We start from the raw sequence: 15,827 nt of genomic DNA on the forward strand, positions 1-15,827 counted from the left end.
CAGAAGATCGTCATCGCCGCGCGTCCCGAACGTCAGAGTGCGGTGGAGACAGGCGCGAACTACACGTCCCAGCATGCAACGGGGCTGGCATGCTTCTCGCGGTCCTGAATCACCGGCAAAGACTACACGTCCCAGAATGCACTGGGGCCCGAAAGTCCCCCTCCCCCGCCCCGGCCTCGCTCGGAGCCTGGCGAGCAGTGCATGCTGGGGGCTGTAGTCAGCGAGGGCCGAGCTCTCCGCGCTCGGTCTGGGTTAGCTGGAGGCTTGAGGCTGTAAGTTTGTAACCAGTGGGTGCTGCTGATTTCACCTCCTAGGGGCTGTGGGTGAACACACACCCCGATGACGGAAGGGAGGCAAAGAAAAGCAGTGCTTGAGACTGTCTAGAGATAGTCAAACGTATGGAGCATGAGCTGTCCTGGGTGAATATGTGCAGGCGTCCGACGAAGTGGGTATTCACCCACCAAAGCTCATGCTCCAGTACGTCTGTTAGTCTATAAGGGGCCACAGGGTTCTCTGCTGCTGTTACAGATCCAGACTAACACGGCTACCCCTCTATTAGAGCCATTCAGTGAGTAATGATTGTCATTCCCCACAAGTGAGACAACTTAAATAGCTGTACATTTGCAAACATGCTCAAAAATAAACATCTATGTTAGCCTAAAAAAATATACAAAATAAAATAAAAATTAAATTAAGAATTAAACTTTTTTGTTGTTATTGTCATAGCATAGCACTTCAGAGCGCCACTCATGGACCAGGATGGACCCACCATACTACAAAAAGAGACTTCAGTCTGCACAGCACAGTTGTGTTGCAGGCAAACATTCTAGCCATGCACCTGTTGGCATTCTCTCTCACACCCACTGAGCCATGGAAGAAGCAATTTAATTTTCTCCATAGCCTTTTCACATTAATTTGACATATTCAGAGGAATTTTTTTCCTAGCAGGTGATTGATTGCTCTGAACATTGCTTCCCTCTGAACTCTTTAAACAGCTCTTGCACTTCAGTATTTGCTGTTTGTTTCCAAAGTATTAGATAAGGAAATGCAGCAGAGATCTACACAGAATTAATAGTGTTGTCAAGTTACAGCATATACCTGATATCAAAACGATCACATGCACTTTCCACATGAGTGTTTACTGTTTTTCTTTATTTTAATGATTTTTTCAAAACACTTTTAGGATTATTGACAAGGCGTGAAAAAAAATCCTTTGTAATCATATTAAAATTATTAATTACACTGATGCATGCAACATCAGATTTAAAAAAAACTATGTTGATATATCCAAAGAATTATTCAAGCCACTATACAGAAATCTCAAATTGTCATGTCTACCATCTACCTTTTCTTCTTCCTTTTTACCTTTTCCGGAAAAAAAATACTAGGTACACATTAAAAACATAAATAATTCATTGCAAAAAAAATTAAAGCACCCAGGATTTTTTTATTAATAAATATAAGTACAATTATATTTTAACATGTCAGTAAGTGCAAAGTTTGAGCTAGCACCTGAACCATGTCTTGCAATGAATGACATTAAAATACCTGACCTCAGCTCCATTTTGCACAGGATGCCCACAAGTGTATGCCATATCACCACTAAATCAGACTGATACAGCATTACACAGAAAACTTCTGTAACCAAGCTACATCTCAGCTATAAGGACACAAGATTTCCAACTTGGGTAAGTCAATATTTCAAGTATCAGAGGGGCAGCCGTGTTAGTCTGAATCTGGGCTGGGTTCGTTGACCCCTTATGTTGGAAGGCACGGGAGCTCTGACAGAAGATGTATCAGAGGGGTAGCCGTGTTAGTCTGGATCTATAAAAGCAGCAAAGAATTCTGCAGCACCTTATAGACTAACAGACATTTGGAGCATGAGCTTTCATGGGTGAATACCCACTTTATCAGATGCATGTAGTGGAAATTTCCAGGGGCAGGTATATATATGCTAGCAAGCAAACTAGAGATAACGAGGTTAGTTCAATAAGGGAGGATGAGGCCCTGTTCTAGCAGTTGAGGTGTAAAAACCAAAGGGAGAAAACTGGTTTTTGTAATGGCTAAGCCATTCACAGTCTTCGTTAATCCTGATCATATGGTTGTAATCATTTGCAGATGAATGAAGCTCAGCATTTTCTCTTGAATGTCTCGCGTCCTGAAGTTTTTTTGCTGCAGGATGGCCGACCTATGGTCTGCTACGTGTGGCCAGGGAGGTTTGAAGTGCCCGCTACAAGTTTTTTGTAATGCATCTAATATCTAATTTGCGTGTCCATTTATCCTTTTCCGTAGAGACTGTCCAGTCTGGCCGATGTACATAGCAGAGGGGCATTGCTGGCATATGATGGCGTATATTACATTGGTGGATGTGCAGGTGAATGAACCGGTGATGGTGTGGCTGATCTAGTTAGGTCCTGTGATAGTGTCACTAGTGTAGATATGCGGGCAGAGTTGGCATTGAGGTTTGTTGCATGGATTGGTTCCTGAGCTAGAGTTACTATGGTGCGGTGTGCAGTTACTGGTGAGAATATGTTTCAGGTTGGCAGATTGTCTGTAAGCGAGGACTGGCCTGACACCCAAGGCCTGTGAAAGTGTGGGATCATTGTCCAGGATGGGTTGTAGATCCCTGATGATGCGTTGGAGGGGTTTTAGGTGGGGACTGTATGTGATGGCCAGTGGAGTCCTGTTGGTTTCTTTCTTGGGTTTGTTAGTTAAAAACCTCTTTATTCATTGTGACTAATTCTGGGTATAAGTGAAATGAGAGTAGCCCCCTAATCAGGGGAATCTAAGCCAGTGTTTCCCAAATGGTGAGTCTCAGGAAGATGGATCACTGTGTCCAGGATCAGGTTTACTCATCACTGTGCCTTGAACTAGGCAAACATACACTTTACCAGCCAGGTGCAGAGAGGAAGAGACTGGAGAGTGAGGCTGTCCCATGCTCATCTCACAGTGGTGGCTTCTGTCCTGGGTGGCTGGGCCTGGCTCCCCAGTCTGGGGATTGCAACCAGACACATGGGATCGCAGAGCCACTGGCAGCCCTCCAAACCTGAGTGGTGCTGACACACTGTGTACCAGGTTGTAACACCTGGAGCAGAGAGCTACAGCTAAGCCTAGTGCCGTGGAACTAGAGCCGCTCTCCAACTCCCCTTGCCCCGGCTTCCCCTCTGCACTGGGCTGGAATTCACATTGCAGCGCAAGGGCAGAGGGTGCAGATACGTACGGGTGGGTTGCAAAAAAGAAGACAAAATGCAGTTGGTGGATCACCTTAGTAAACAGTTTGGGAATCAATGGGCTAAGCCTCACCAGTCCTAAGAGAAAAATCATAAGAAAAGCCAAGTCTGGGGAGAAGGCATGGGCAGAATCTGTTTGGGCTTTTTTCTCTTTTTGCATTAGTTTTTTAATAAAGTCAAAGCTAACGGCAGGGAATGAATTCTGAACCGACATAGCTGTTAACTATTTTGGCACAATGTGGGGTTGGCATCTGCCTATAAAAGGAGAACAAGATAGAAACAGTTTAAATATGTGTTGATTAGGAGATTTATTTTTGGCAGGGAAAGCTGTGCATGTATGCATGGAAGCAACAGAAAGATAGGGATGGCTGACACATATGTAGCATGAGGCCCAGCAAAATTAATCAAAAAGGAGGTCCCAAGGATTTTAATTCATGATGTCCAGCATCTTTGCTGGAAGTGATGCCGTGGTGTAAAAAGGGCTGATGTATTCTTAGTTATGGAGCTGGTAAGAGATCTAGAAATAAAATTCTCTATTTTTACTGAATTTCATACAAGAACCCCAGCATTACTGATTTAATATACAAATTTATCTCATCAGTGTACACTAGTATGCTTTTGCCTTAATCTTCTTGACCGACCCTTTTGGGTTATATACTTTCAAAGTTCTAAAATGTTTAACGTCAGCATCTTTACATGTTTTCACTCCCCACTTAACAGATACTTTATTACAAATTACTAGTAAGTAACTTAAATTATATCATTTTTTGTTTAATTTATTACAATGTAAGGGTCAAATGTAGCTCAGGACGAGCCTTAAGAATCACAAAGCAAAACAGACATAAACATCCTTTAAAAACATAATGTGACAGGTTTGCACAATTATAATACATATGAATTAATTAAGCTCACCCCATAACATTTTGGAGGATAGGTTATTCTGATACATGTGAAGACAATTTTTTGCTGATGTCAGTTTGGGCAAATGAGATTGTATGATATCACAGATGCCTTCTTTTTTAGAATATGGTTGCTTTTCAAAATATTTGTTTTTAAAGTCCACCTTTTAAACTGTGCTTAGATACAAATGCAGCAGGAGTCCATTTATTTTCATTCAGCTGTCAGCTTTCATCTGTATAAGGCTGTTAAAAGAAAGTGAAAAATTATAAATTGCATATCATTTCATGTTTTTTTAATTTAAATGGCAAAGGTGGTCAAAACAATGTTCAGTCAGATTACAATGTATCAAAAATAAAAAAATAAAATCAGAAATAAGAGGTATTAAAAAGGAGCAGACAGAACACTGAGTAACCAAAGAGAAGGGGACAGAAACAATATATTATGTCAAAAATATTAAGGTAGAAAGACTTCATTAAAAATATACCCAAAATCACTGGTTTTCCCTCAAAATGTTGTTAACAAAAAAATTCCATTATTGGACATTTTTGGTGAGAACAAAAATGTTTCCAGATATGTACCAACACAAGCCCATAGTCCCTAACAGCTACATCTCCTCAGGGCTACATCTGCTCGCAACCAAAACCCAACATTTATGTGAGAGCAAAGGTAAATCAGTCTATTTACAGCACCATTACAATATTTCAGTTATTAAGAGACAAGTTTGTGAAAATCAAGTTTAGTATATGGTAGTTAAATAGTAAGTCTTGATGCTGTTAACACTTTGAGTATTTCCAGATTGGCATTTAGATTTAGGGACTACAATAAAGCAACCTTGATTGTCAGGAATTTAGTGTGTGCTGTAATAAACTATGTTGCAATAGGTCAAATATATGATCTATTTACATTTAATACCTGACTGAGATAATTTCACTACATTTTGAAGCAGAGGAGAGTCAAAGACAAAGACAGATATACATAAGTGCCAGCAGTGTATTCCTATGTCAGGCTACATGGAAACTTGAAAATGGGAGCTCTGCTGCATTTCAAACCCTTGCTGAGAGAAGCAGCTTTGATTTTTCAAATGGTCCCATCTCAGGAACATCTTTGTCCAAATACCAACCCTCCCCTTTCCACACTCTCTGCCGCTCCCCCACCCCCCAAAACAAAGCGTATCCTCTATCAGAGTTCCACACATGTAAATGTTTCAAATACTGGTTTAAGTTTTTTGGGGGAGCGAGCGGGAGAGGTAGATGTATCTATTTTTAAAACCAGGGTCCCAATAGAAAACTAGCCTGAACTAAACAGTATCTGAAGTGAGATGCAATAGTCTCTCTGTATTCAGGAATGCAAAACAAAAACCCACAATGCCCTCCCCTAAGCAAAGATCAAGTAAAACAAGTTTACTTCCCGAGGAGGGAGAAGTTGATTCTTTATTCCTGGTTCCTTTTACTTGGTATCAGTTCTTTACCAAATGGTTATGTGGTTCCTTATTCAAAGGTCAAAATTACTTTAAAAACATATCAATGTAAGATTACATTTTTAGAAATGTCATCAAATTAGCATGACTGGGTGTGATAAAAAATTCCCAATTACTTCATTATTTATGAATTAAATAATTAAGGCACCGGGTTTTGACTGGCTGTACATGACAAAATTAGTCTCAAATCACCCCACATGATTCACCCCTGCTGCCATTAGACTGTTCTGAAGTAGTTGGGGCATGCCACTCATCAACTTGATGCTTAGTTCCTGTGCAGTATGCTCTGAGACATCATGCCCTCACTCCACTTCCATAGTGTACTTATGGCTTAAATAAGAGACTGGATTTTTAATTGACTGTACATGACAAAAGGTGTCTCCGGTCACCCCAAGAAATACATCCCTTCAACTGTTAGACTGTTGTGAAGGAGCAGGAACTTGCCATTCCCTAGATAGGCCAAAATGTTCTTCTTCCTCACATTTCTCCCTTCCACTTCCATATTGTAAACAGGGCTTGGATAAGGAACTGCATGTGACAGATAAGTCTCAGTTCTTGTAATAACTGGGCCTACCTGTATTGTTTGCTCAACTGTAAGAAGTCTGAGAGATCTTACAAACTTTCACTATAACCTTTAACCATAAATATTGATGGGAAAAGATGCAAAAAGGAGACAACAACTGAATTAATGCAAACAAAGTTTACTAATATAATTCAAGGACTGTGTTAAGATCAATCCTGGTAAACGAACACAGTGTGGAACCAGAAATCAATGGACCAAAATTCATGCGTCAGAAATTAAACCTAACTGGTGAACAAAACAATGAGGTAATGGGCTATTAAGGCTATATTAAAAAAAAAAAAAAAAAAGAGCTTATTGATTTCCTCACCAAAGTAGCAGCTGTCTGCCAACAACCACTGCCACAAGCTTTACCATGATGGCTGCCACTCCCACCATCTCCTAGGATCTACTGTAACACCGTTGAGGCCTTCAGCATCCTGATCCTGAGATATGTCCTGACCAGGCTGGGACAGAAAGTGGGACTGAGATGACATTGCCTCCTGCACTGGCTATGGCTAAATCTCAAAACATCACCTGGAAGACTGTTTCTCCTCCCACATGTCCTTTTCCTTCCTCACCTTATTTAATCTCTTTCCTATTCCTCTCTTTTTCCTTCTGTCTAATAATAGCCTGGCTTAGCCACCTAAGACTACGTACAGTAGAATCTCAGAGTTACAGACTAACGAGTCAACCACACACCTCATTTGGAAACAGAAATATGGAATCAGGCAAGAGCAGACACACACAAAAAAAAGCAAATTCAGTACAGTACTGTGTTAAACTTACATTATTAACAAAAGGGAAAGTTGTTAAAGATTTGACAAAGTTAAGAAACTTTCTGTGCTTGTTTAATTTAAATTAAGATGGCTAAAAGCAGCATTTTTCTTCTGCATTGTAGTTTCAAATCTAAATGTTCAGTTGTAAACTTTTGAAAGAACAACCATAATGTTTTGTTCAGAGTTATGAACATTTCAGAGTTACAGCCTCCATTCCCGAGGTGTTTGTTACGCTGAAGTTCTACTGTATTTTGTCACATTGTTGTGAGCCTGTTACCAGAAAGAGGCAGCTACAAGCATTGCCTTCACCCCAATACCCATACAAGTTTGCTAGGTCTCAGAGTGGCTAATAATTGTGATAAGCCCCTTACTCAAGAGAAAATCCTACATATTTAAAAACAAAAGCTTTATATGGCAAATTGTCAGTGTTTACAGATAGTAAATTATTCCCTAGTATTAGGGAATGAGGACAAGATGACTGTCTCAGGGAAACTGGCTCCAGAAGGAGGGGGGCTTTGACGTTGAGGGACCAACAGAAAACCAGGACACATCTACATTGCAAAGAAAACCATGTAACAGTGAGGCTCACCGCCCAGGGCACTTGATTTGGGATCATGCTACAGGGCTACAAACAACAGTGTAGGCGTTCAGCTCGGGCTGGAGCCTGGGCTCGGAAACCCAGGGGGGGTTAAGTCTCCAAACTGGAGCAGGACCATCTACACTGTTACTTTTATCCTGATCCAAGCCCTAGTGAGTTGATGCCACGGCTGAGACTGACTGCTGTGGGTATTGTTTTTTGCTGTGCAGACATACCCTCAGGCCGCCATCTGCACACACTTACACAAGCGCTTCACTTTGCTTTACACCAGGGGTTCTCAAAACAGGGTCAGGACCCCCAAGGGGGTTGTGAGGTTGTTACAGGAGAGGCCCTGAGCTGGCAGCCTCCACCCCACATCCTACTTTAACACCATCATGAATGCTGGAGGCCAACATACAAAGAGGTGTTTTTAATTTACAAGGGGGGTGAGGCACTCAGAGGCCTGCTCTCTAAAGGACTCAGCAGTACAGACGTTTGAGAGCCACCGCTGTCCCCGGAGCGTTACACCGCCCGTCAGAGGCTGGCGCGTCTACACCAGACAGCGCTGCATTCCTACCGTGTTAACACACCCCTGGCTCGGGCTGCCACACGGGGGAGGCCCAGGGGCGTGGCAGGGACGCGGGGCACCGCCCCCAGCCAGCGCCGCTCCGCCCGGGACCGGGCCGCCCAAGGTCACGGCCCCGCCGCAGCCCGCTCAGGCCACGTCCAGCTTCTTCTGCGTGGCCTCCAGCAGCCCCTGCAGCCGCCGCTTCCTCCAGGCCAGGAAGCGCCTGCGCATGCGCTGGGCCTGCCAGCCCACCAGCACGCCCGAGGCGAAGGCCAGCACCAGCGCGAGCTGCACCGGCCGCTCCCGCAGCGCCTCCGAGCCCAACGCCATTGCTCCGCCGGCCGCGCTACGGCGGCACCCGCGCGCCCAAACGCGCGCGGCGCCGCTCCGCCTCCCCGAGGCGTCGGCACGGCATGTACTGTCGGGCCCCGCCCCGCGGCTGGCCTCGAGTCCCGCGCGCGGCCACGTGGCGGGAGTGGCTCGTGCAGGCCGGGACGCTCCTGTGCAGCCAGCCCCAGCTCTGGCTGAAGTGGCTCCAGAGGGCGGAGCTCTGGCTGCCCCAGTTTTTGCTGTTTGGGAGAGCGTGAATGGCTTGTTTCCCAGCCTTGGGAGCAACTGCTTTGGCAAGCAGAGCAATGGAACAAGTTACAGCTCTTAGTGCTACTGTATCAGGCTCTCTGCAAAGTCAGGCAAACACCACTGCATCAGTTACACCTGAGTCACATTTTCAGACATGGGAGCTAGAAAGATAACTTTTTTTAAACAAATTTTTTATTTCATCCCAGTTTTCAAACCCAAAATGCAGACCAATGATTCTTGGTCCATCAATACCACCCATTTAACACATAAGTAAATCTGGATTACTTCAGAGGTGAGCATTCCTTCATTGAGTCAGACTCCTTTTTCCTTTAGATAGCACATGCAAGGTGAAGGCAGTTGCTTTCGAGCTGGCTGTTGCTTGGTCCACCTAAGAAAGGTGGTGGGCCAGATTCTCCATTGGCATAACTCCAATGACTGTAATGGAGTAGCAGGAGCAGGTAATGTGTTTTAATGTCTGCAGAGGATTCTATCAATACCTTGCATTGGTGGAATGCTGCCATCATTTTTGACCTGACAGTTTCACAATGTAAGATTCTTGTTAGATTCAAGGCTGCTGTTGGATCCAAGGATGCTCAGAGAAGCTGGGGCATGGCCCAAAGCACATTTTCTTATCTGTACTTGATGAAATGGATGTGACCTTCCTTTCAGACATGGGCCTACTATTACTCACACATTTTATCAATTTAAACCCAGACTACAAGCTTCCAGAGTCTGCTGGGACAGGTGAAACTATGTAGGGGTCTGCCCACACGGCCAGAAAGCCCCTCCATATACTTTTCCCACTGTTGGTCACTTTCTATAATGTGGGAGTTCTCTGCCTCTTAGTTTTTTTTTGTGATTCCTTCCCCCAAGCTTTTAGATTGTTCCTGAATCTATGCCATGGGGTGAACAGACAGAAGGAGGCCACTCTCACTCTGGATCAGAAAGGGCAGAGCAGATTAGCTGGCACTTCTGGACAGAGGCGAAGCAAGGTGGTGGTGCTGATTGGGTGGTGCTGTGTTCTTAACGTTTTTTCGTTGACTAGTCACTCGCCTTGTCTATTTAGAATTTAAACCTTTGTGGCAGGGACTATGTGTTTGTATAGCATGTAGCACATTTTGGGTGCTGCAGCAATATAATATATGGAGGTACACTGCACTGTCAGGTTCTCTTGCAATACCTACTTTCATATGTCACCGGTATCAGCGCCCTATCTCTGTAATATTTGAGCACATCATACACATGAATTAACTTAACTCTTGTCAGGGCAGGACAGTGCTATTAACCCCTTTTACAGATGGTGAAACTGAGGCAGAAAGAAAGCAAAGTGACTTGCCTAAAGTCACACAGGGAGTCTGTGGCAGAGCTAAGAATAAAGTTCTGATTTCCTGAGACCCAATCCAGTGCCTTCACCACGAGGCCTTGGGCCTCTCTGCCTAGGGATAAGCATTAAGTTCACAGCTCCCCAAACATGTAAATTAAGGTCAGTTCCTGTCACATATGTCGGAGAAAAACTCAGTTCTCACTTCTTAAGTTTGGGTGCAGCAGAGTCAGATACTTTATTCTGTTTAGCAGCTACAGCAGGGAGAGCATGCACTAGGACATAGGGTCGCCCCAGTCCCGGACAGATCTCTCAACAGGTAAACAATTACAGCAAGCATTTATACTTTTGTTACAGACAATAATAAGCAACAGCTGCATTTTGTTTATACACAGGTCATCCTGATATCTTGTTTTTCTCTCTTAAGAGACTCCAGTCTCTTAAGTGAGAACAGAGTGTACAGGAACTGAGGGCTCATCCCAAAAGAGGTTGCACAGGAATAGCAATAAGGCTAATTATCCATTGGAATAATTTACCAAGGGTCTTGGCAGATTCTCCATCACTGGTAATTTTTAAATCCAAATTTAAAAGAGTAAACCACTAGAAATAACCCCACATCACTTTTTGCAAGATTAAGAATGTTAATTTGGAATGGTTGTCCTGGCCAAATTCCAGCTCAAGTAATTACCCTCTGTGCAAGGTAAGGGTCTGATCCTCTAGCTGTTTGACACTTGGGATTTCCACTATGGTGAACAGGAATCAGCCAATATCTATAGAAATATCCTTCTGTTCTTTCTGAGTTGTAATTGTGCAATATGCTCTTACACCCCTATACAGTGTCACAGAAACACACACTGATATCCATGGGGGCCGGACTGGGCCTAAAACTAGACAAAAAAATATTTAACAGTGTTGCTTCACTTTCTTCAGATACCCCGTGCCTGAGTTTTCAAGGAGATATAACTGTAAGGAGAAACTGAAGAGATAGTAGCAGGGATTATAACAAGGTGCTTTTGAGCTCGAGGGATCAAAAACAAGCCAGAATTTCAAACTAAGATAATTTTGTGATCTGTAACTCAGATTGATAACATGGAAGTATTCTTTATATACTTTCAGAGTAAATTTGACAATTTTCAGGCCAAATCTTCTGAACCAAAGTTGTAGGAGATCAAAAAATGGGTTTGATAATGGAAGCTGTCTACAACCTTAAGTATAAACCAGTTTAAACCAGTTTAAACCAGTAACCTTAAGTATAGAGAGTCTGCCACCTCTCCAATACCAGACCTCTCCAGACTGCTGAATCCAGACACTCCCACACTCTGGGGAAGTTCAGATTTGTTTTCAAACTTTGCGGCTTGGGCACATCTCCTAGCTAAATATTGTCAAAAGTGGGAAGAGAGAAGCCTACTGAGGCATAATGAGCAATTCACTCAATTCAGTTATCTAAAAAGTATTTAATTTCATTTTGCATTTACTACATATCCGACCCTGTATTATCTCTGTCCCTGAATAGATAAATTCTTTCTCAGCAGACCAAAGGCATAGGCTGCTTATGGAAATACCAAACAATCACATAGAAACAGGAGGGAGGGAAACCTCTGACTGCAAGCTGAGCTTCCTTTTCCTTTCTGCTGACACCACACTAGCAGAGGGGCCTTCTGCAGAGGGAGAACTGAGAGCAGGAACTGATTAAGCCTGAATGTGATCCAGATTTACCACAAACCCAAGAAGGCAAATCCACGCATGCATTTCCTCTGGATTTGGTGAAGTCAATATAAATAACACCAACAATTTAGGTGACAATTAAGGTTGCATCAGGACAGACTCCACTGACCCTAAACTTCTGATTTCCATGTTTTTAAGGTTAATCATAGAGTCAGAGGTTAAAGCCAGAAGGGACCACAGATCATCTTGCCTGACCTCCTGCACATCACAGGTCACTAAACCCCACCCAGTTACCTGTATAGTGAGCATAATAACCTGGATTAGACAAAAGTATTACAGCCCTCCAGAGACTAAACGACTGTGTGCCACAGGATAAATTCATGGAGGTTAAGTCCATTAATGGCTATTAGCCAGGATGAGTAAGGAATGGTGTTCCTAGCCTCTGTTTGTCAGAGGGTGGAGAGGGATGGCTTGATCACTTGATCATTACCTGTTAGGTTCACTTCCTCTGAAGCACCTGGTATTGGCCACTGTCGGTAGACAGGATACTGCGCTAGATGGAATTTGGTCTGACCCAGTAAAGCTGTTCTTATGTTCAGAGAACAGGTGGGTCTGAGGCACACCAGTGCCCAAGCCACTGCAATGCCAGGGAATTGATTTGGTGAGATATACCTAGGAGAAATTGACCTGCATTCCTTGCCACCTTCACATCACCTATAATACTATTGAAAATACACTCCGATGTAAGGTTCTCACGTCCCTCTCCAACAGATACTGAAAAGCAATACATACCCAGACTTCATCAAGCTTGCAATCTAAATGCAAAACTTTAATGGTGACCTGATGCAGTCTCCTCATATCAATAGATCAGCACATTTGACCATCACACAGTCCATGCATGTGGGAAGATTCATAGGTTTATAGATTAAGGCCAGAAGGCACAAAGTATGATAATTCAGTCTGTTTGCATAACACGGCTCACAGAGTTTAAACCAGTAATTCCTGCATCAAGCCCATAATTTCTGTTTTAGCTATAGCCTGTCTTTTAGAAAGATATCCAGTGTTGATCTGAGGACTCCAAGGGATTGAAAATCCACCATATCCCTTGGGGAGTTGTTCTAATGGTTTAATTACTCCCACTGTTAGATGTTTGTACCATGTTTCTACTCTGAATGTGTCTCACTTCAACTTCCAGTCATGGGACCTAATTATACCTTTTCTTCTAGATTGAAGAGTACTCTGATACCCAATTTCTGCTCCCGTTAAGGTTCTAATAGATCATGATCAAATCACCTCTTAAGATGCTCTTGGATAAACTAAATAAATTGAGCTCTTTTAGTCTGTTGCTGTAAAATAAGTTTTCCACACCTCAGATTATTTCTTGTAGCATTTATATAGTGGCATTATGATTTTTTCTATCTTATCTATTCCTTTCCTTGTGGTTCCTCACACTGTTACCTTTTCTGACTGCCACTGCACATTGAGCAGATGTTTTCTGATGATGTTTTCATGATGATTCCAAAATCTTTTTCTTGAGTGGTAACAGCTAATTTAGACCTCATCATTTTGTATGTATACTTGGAATTGTTTTTTCCAATGTGCATTACTTTCCAATTATCAACACTGAATTTCATTTCCCATTTCATTGCCCAGTTACCCAGCTTAGTTAGATCCCTTTGTACCTCTTTTCAGTCAGCTTTCAAGTTAACTATCTTGAGTTACTTAGTATTACCTGCAAGCTTTACCACCTCACTTTTACCCCTTTCTAGATCATTTAGGAATACGTTCAACAACCCAGGTCCCAGTACAGATCTTTGGGGGATCCTGCTATTCACCATTTTCCATTGTGAAAACTGACCATTTACTCCTACCCTTTGTTTCCTATCTTTGAAGCAGTTACTGATCCATGAGAGGGCCTTCCCTCTTATCCCAGGACCGCTTACTTTGCTGAAGATTCTTTGGTATGGGAGCTTGTCAGAAGCTTTCTGAAAGTCCAAGTACACTACATCCACTGGACCACCCTTGTCCACATGCTTGTTGTCATCCTCAAAGAATTCTAATAGAATAGGTGAAGCGTGATTTCCGTACAAAAGCCATGTTGACTCTTCCTCAACTTACCATGTTCATCTATGTATGTGACAATTCTATCCTCTACTATAGTTTAAATCAGTTGCCTAGTACTGAAAGAAGACTTACCAGCTTGTAATTGCCAGGATCGCACCTGTAGAGCCCTGCACGGATACACAATTGGTCCACGGATATAAAGCAGATATCCGCAGATTTACAGGGCTCTGCACATCTGGCCCCTTTTGTCAAAAATACAGATACATACAATGAGTTCACAGTATCAAGCAGAATTCATAATTTATAGATAGACAGACTTCCCAGATCATCACACTGATACATGTTCTACTATTCCTTCTTATTGTCCTTAACTCTACTGGACAGATTTTTCAGCGATACATTTAGCTTCCCTATCACTGCATGCATTTCATAACTGCTAATTGATCAGAATTGCAAGCAACTTCCCCTATTTTCCCCATTACATAAAAATTCCTAGACAGTGGGGTCTGGTGGATAAAGTGCTGGACTGTGACTGAGAAAACCTAAGCCCAACTTTGGCACCAGTCTTGAGCAAGTCACTTCATCTCCCTGTGCCTTAACTTCCCCATTGGTAAAATGTAAAGTGCTTTGAAATCTACTGATGAAAAGCACTATTTAGGAGATAGGGATTATTATTGTTGTTTACATTTCTGCCTTAACATTGCTGAGGCTGCCTTTTAAGTTTTGTGTGTGAGTTTGATGAAGTTGTACAACCCTGAAGCTGCTCCTACTTAAGGGTCAGCCAAATCAGTCCTACTGTATGGAGCTGAAACCTGGAGGACAACCAAAACAACCACCAGGAAGATCCAGACCTTCATTAATAGCTGCCTCAGAAGGATTCTCCAGATCCGCTGGCCAGACACCATCAGTAACATCCACCTCTTGGAGAGGACCCGTCAACTCCCAGCAGAGGAAGAAATCAGAAGGAGAAGGTGGGGTTGGATAGGACATACACTACGCAAGCAGCCAACTAACATCACCAGACAGGCACTGCGGTGGAACCCCCAAGGCAAGCGGAAAAGAGGCCGTCCAAGAAACACCTGGCGACGCGACCTTCAGGCTGATAGAAAAAAAATGGGCTATACCTGGAACCAGCTAGAGCGAATGGCCCAGGATAGAGGACTCTGGAGATCTGTGGTTGGCAGCCCATACCCCAATTGGGGTGACGGGCATGAGTGAGTGAGTGAGCACCACAAAGTCACAGCTCCAGCGCAGTTGATAATGGGGCCTATTGTTTGAACATGTATGACAGAATGTTTCCGTGTATGAGTGTGTGTTGCCTTACCTTAGTGTTTGACTCTGTGTATGTGTTGTGACGGGAGCGAGAGAATAATGTGTGAGAGAGGGACTGCATGTGTGTTTTGTCATGTGTGAGTGCATGTTCAGTGTGTGTGTGTCCTTATCTGGGTTTGCTCTGTGTGTGTGTGTTTCTTCTCTGTTATCCAAGGTGATTAGGTGGATCAGTGTGTAAGGGTATGTCACTTTCTGGTGCCCATGTCACTATAACCCTCCTTCATCCTATCTGTCTGTACCCTTCTCCCCCAGCCTCCTCATCTATCTCTGGCTTTTATCCATCTCTCCATCTGTTCTTTGACTCCTCTTCCCCTCAATCCATCTTTTTGCCTCTGTCCTCACCCTGACTGGGATCTCCTGTCTGACCATGGCTGTCAGTGCCTCCCATCTGTCTGTCCATCTGGCCCTGGCAAGCCCCAGCTGCTGGCGGTTCCCGAGGGGACCTTGTCTGTCTGTGGCTGAGTTCCTCCCTGGGCTCTCCCCTGTGTACCTGGCTGCCATCCCCCAGTCTGTGCCTGGCCAGGATCCCCTCCCTCCAGTCAGTCTGTCTGTCCATCCCTGGCCAGGCTCCCCCTTTCTGTCTGTCTGTCCCTGTCTGCCATCCCCTCCACCAGTCTGTCTGTCGGTCCCTGGCCGGGCTTCCCATTTCTGTCTGTCTGTCCCCGGCTGCCATCCCCTCCCCCAGTCTGTCTGTCCATCCCTGGCCGGGCTCCCCCTGTCTGTCTGTCTGTCCTTGTCTGCCATCCCCTCCCCCAGTCTGTCTGTCCGTCCCTGGC

At 43.8% G+C, this 15,827-nt stretch overlaps 1 protein-coding gene across 4 annotated transcripts; it reads right to left on the bottom strand.

Moving 5' to 3' along the window:
* Positions 1-3,519: 3,519 nt before the first annotated feature.
* On the bottom strand, positions 3,520-8,440 carry LOC116831078 (mitoregulin). Of its 4 annotated transcripts, none has more exons than XR_004375130.2 (3): positions 8,343-8,413; positions 6,498-6,633; positions 3,520-4,372 (listed from the first exon to the last, which is right to left on the bottom strand). XR_004375130.2 is itself a non-coding variant. In XM_075064512.1 (3 exons), exon 1 carries the CDS (start codon positions 8,418-8,420, stop codon positions 8,238-8,240), a length of 183 nt encoding a protein of 60 aa, XP_074920613.1. In that variant the 5' UTR covers positions 8,421-8,440; the 3' UTR covers positions 3,520-4,372; positions 6,498-6,633; positions 8,100-8,237. The 4 variants fall into 4 exon arrangements, 2 of the variants coding, with proteins under 2 accessions (XP_074920613.1, XP_074920614.1); XR_004375129.2 differs by lacking the exon at positions 8,343-8,413 and adding an exon at positions 7,787-7,916; XM_075064512.1 differs by having other exon boundaries at positions 8,100-8,440.
* Positions 8,441-15,827: the final 7,387 nt, after the last annotated feature.

Source organism: Chelonoidis abingdonii, chromosome 3 (assembly GCF_003597395.2).
Source record: "Chelonoidis abingdonii isolate Lonesome George chromosome 3, CheloAbing_2.0, whole genome shotgun sequence".
Taxonomy (NCBI): domain Eukaryota; kingdom Metazoa; phylum Chordata; order Testudines; family Testudinidae; genus Chelonoidis; species Chelonoidis abingdonii.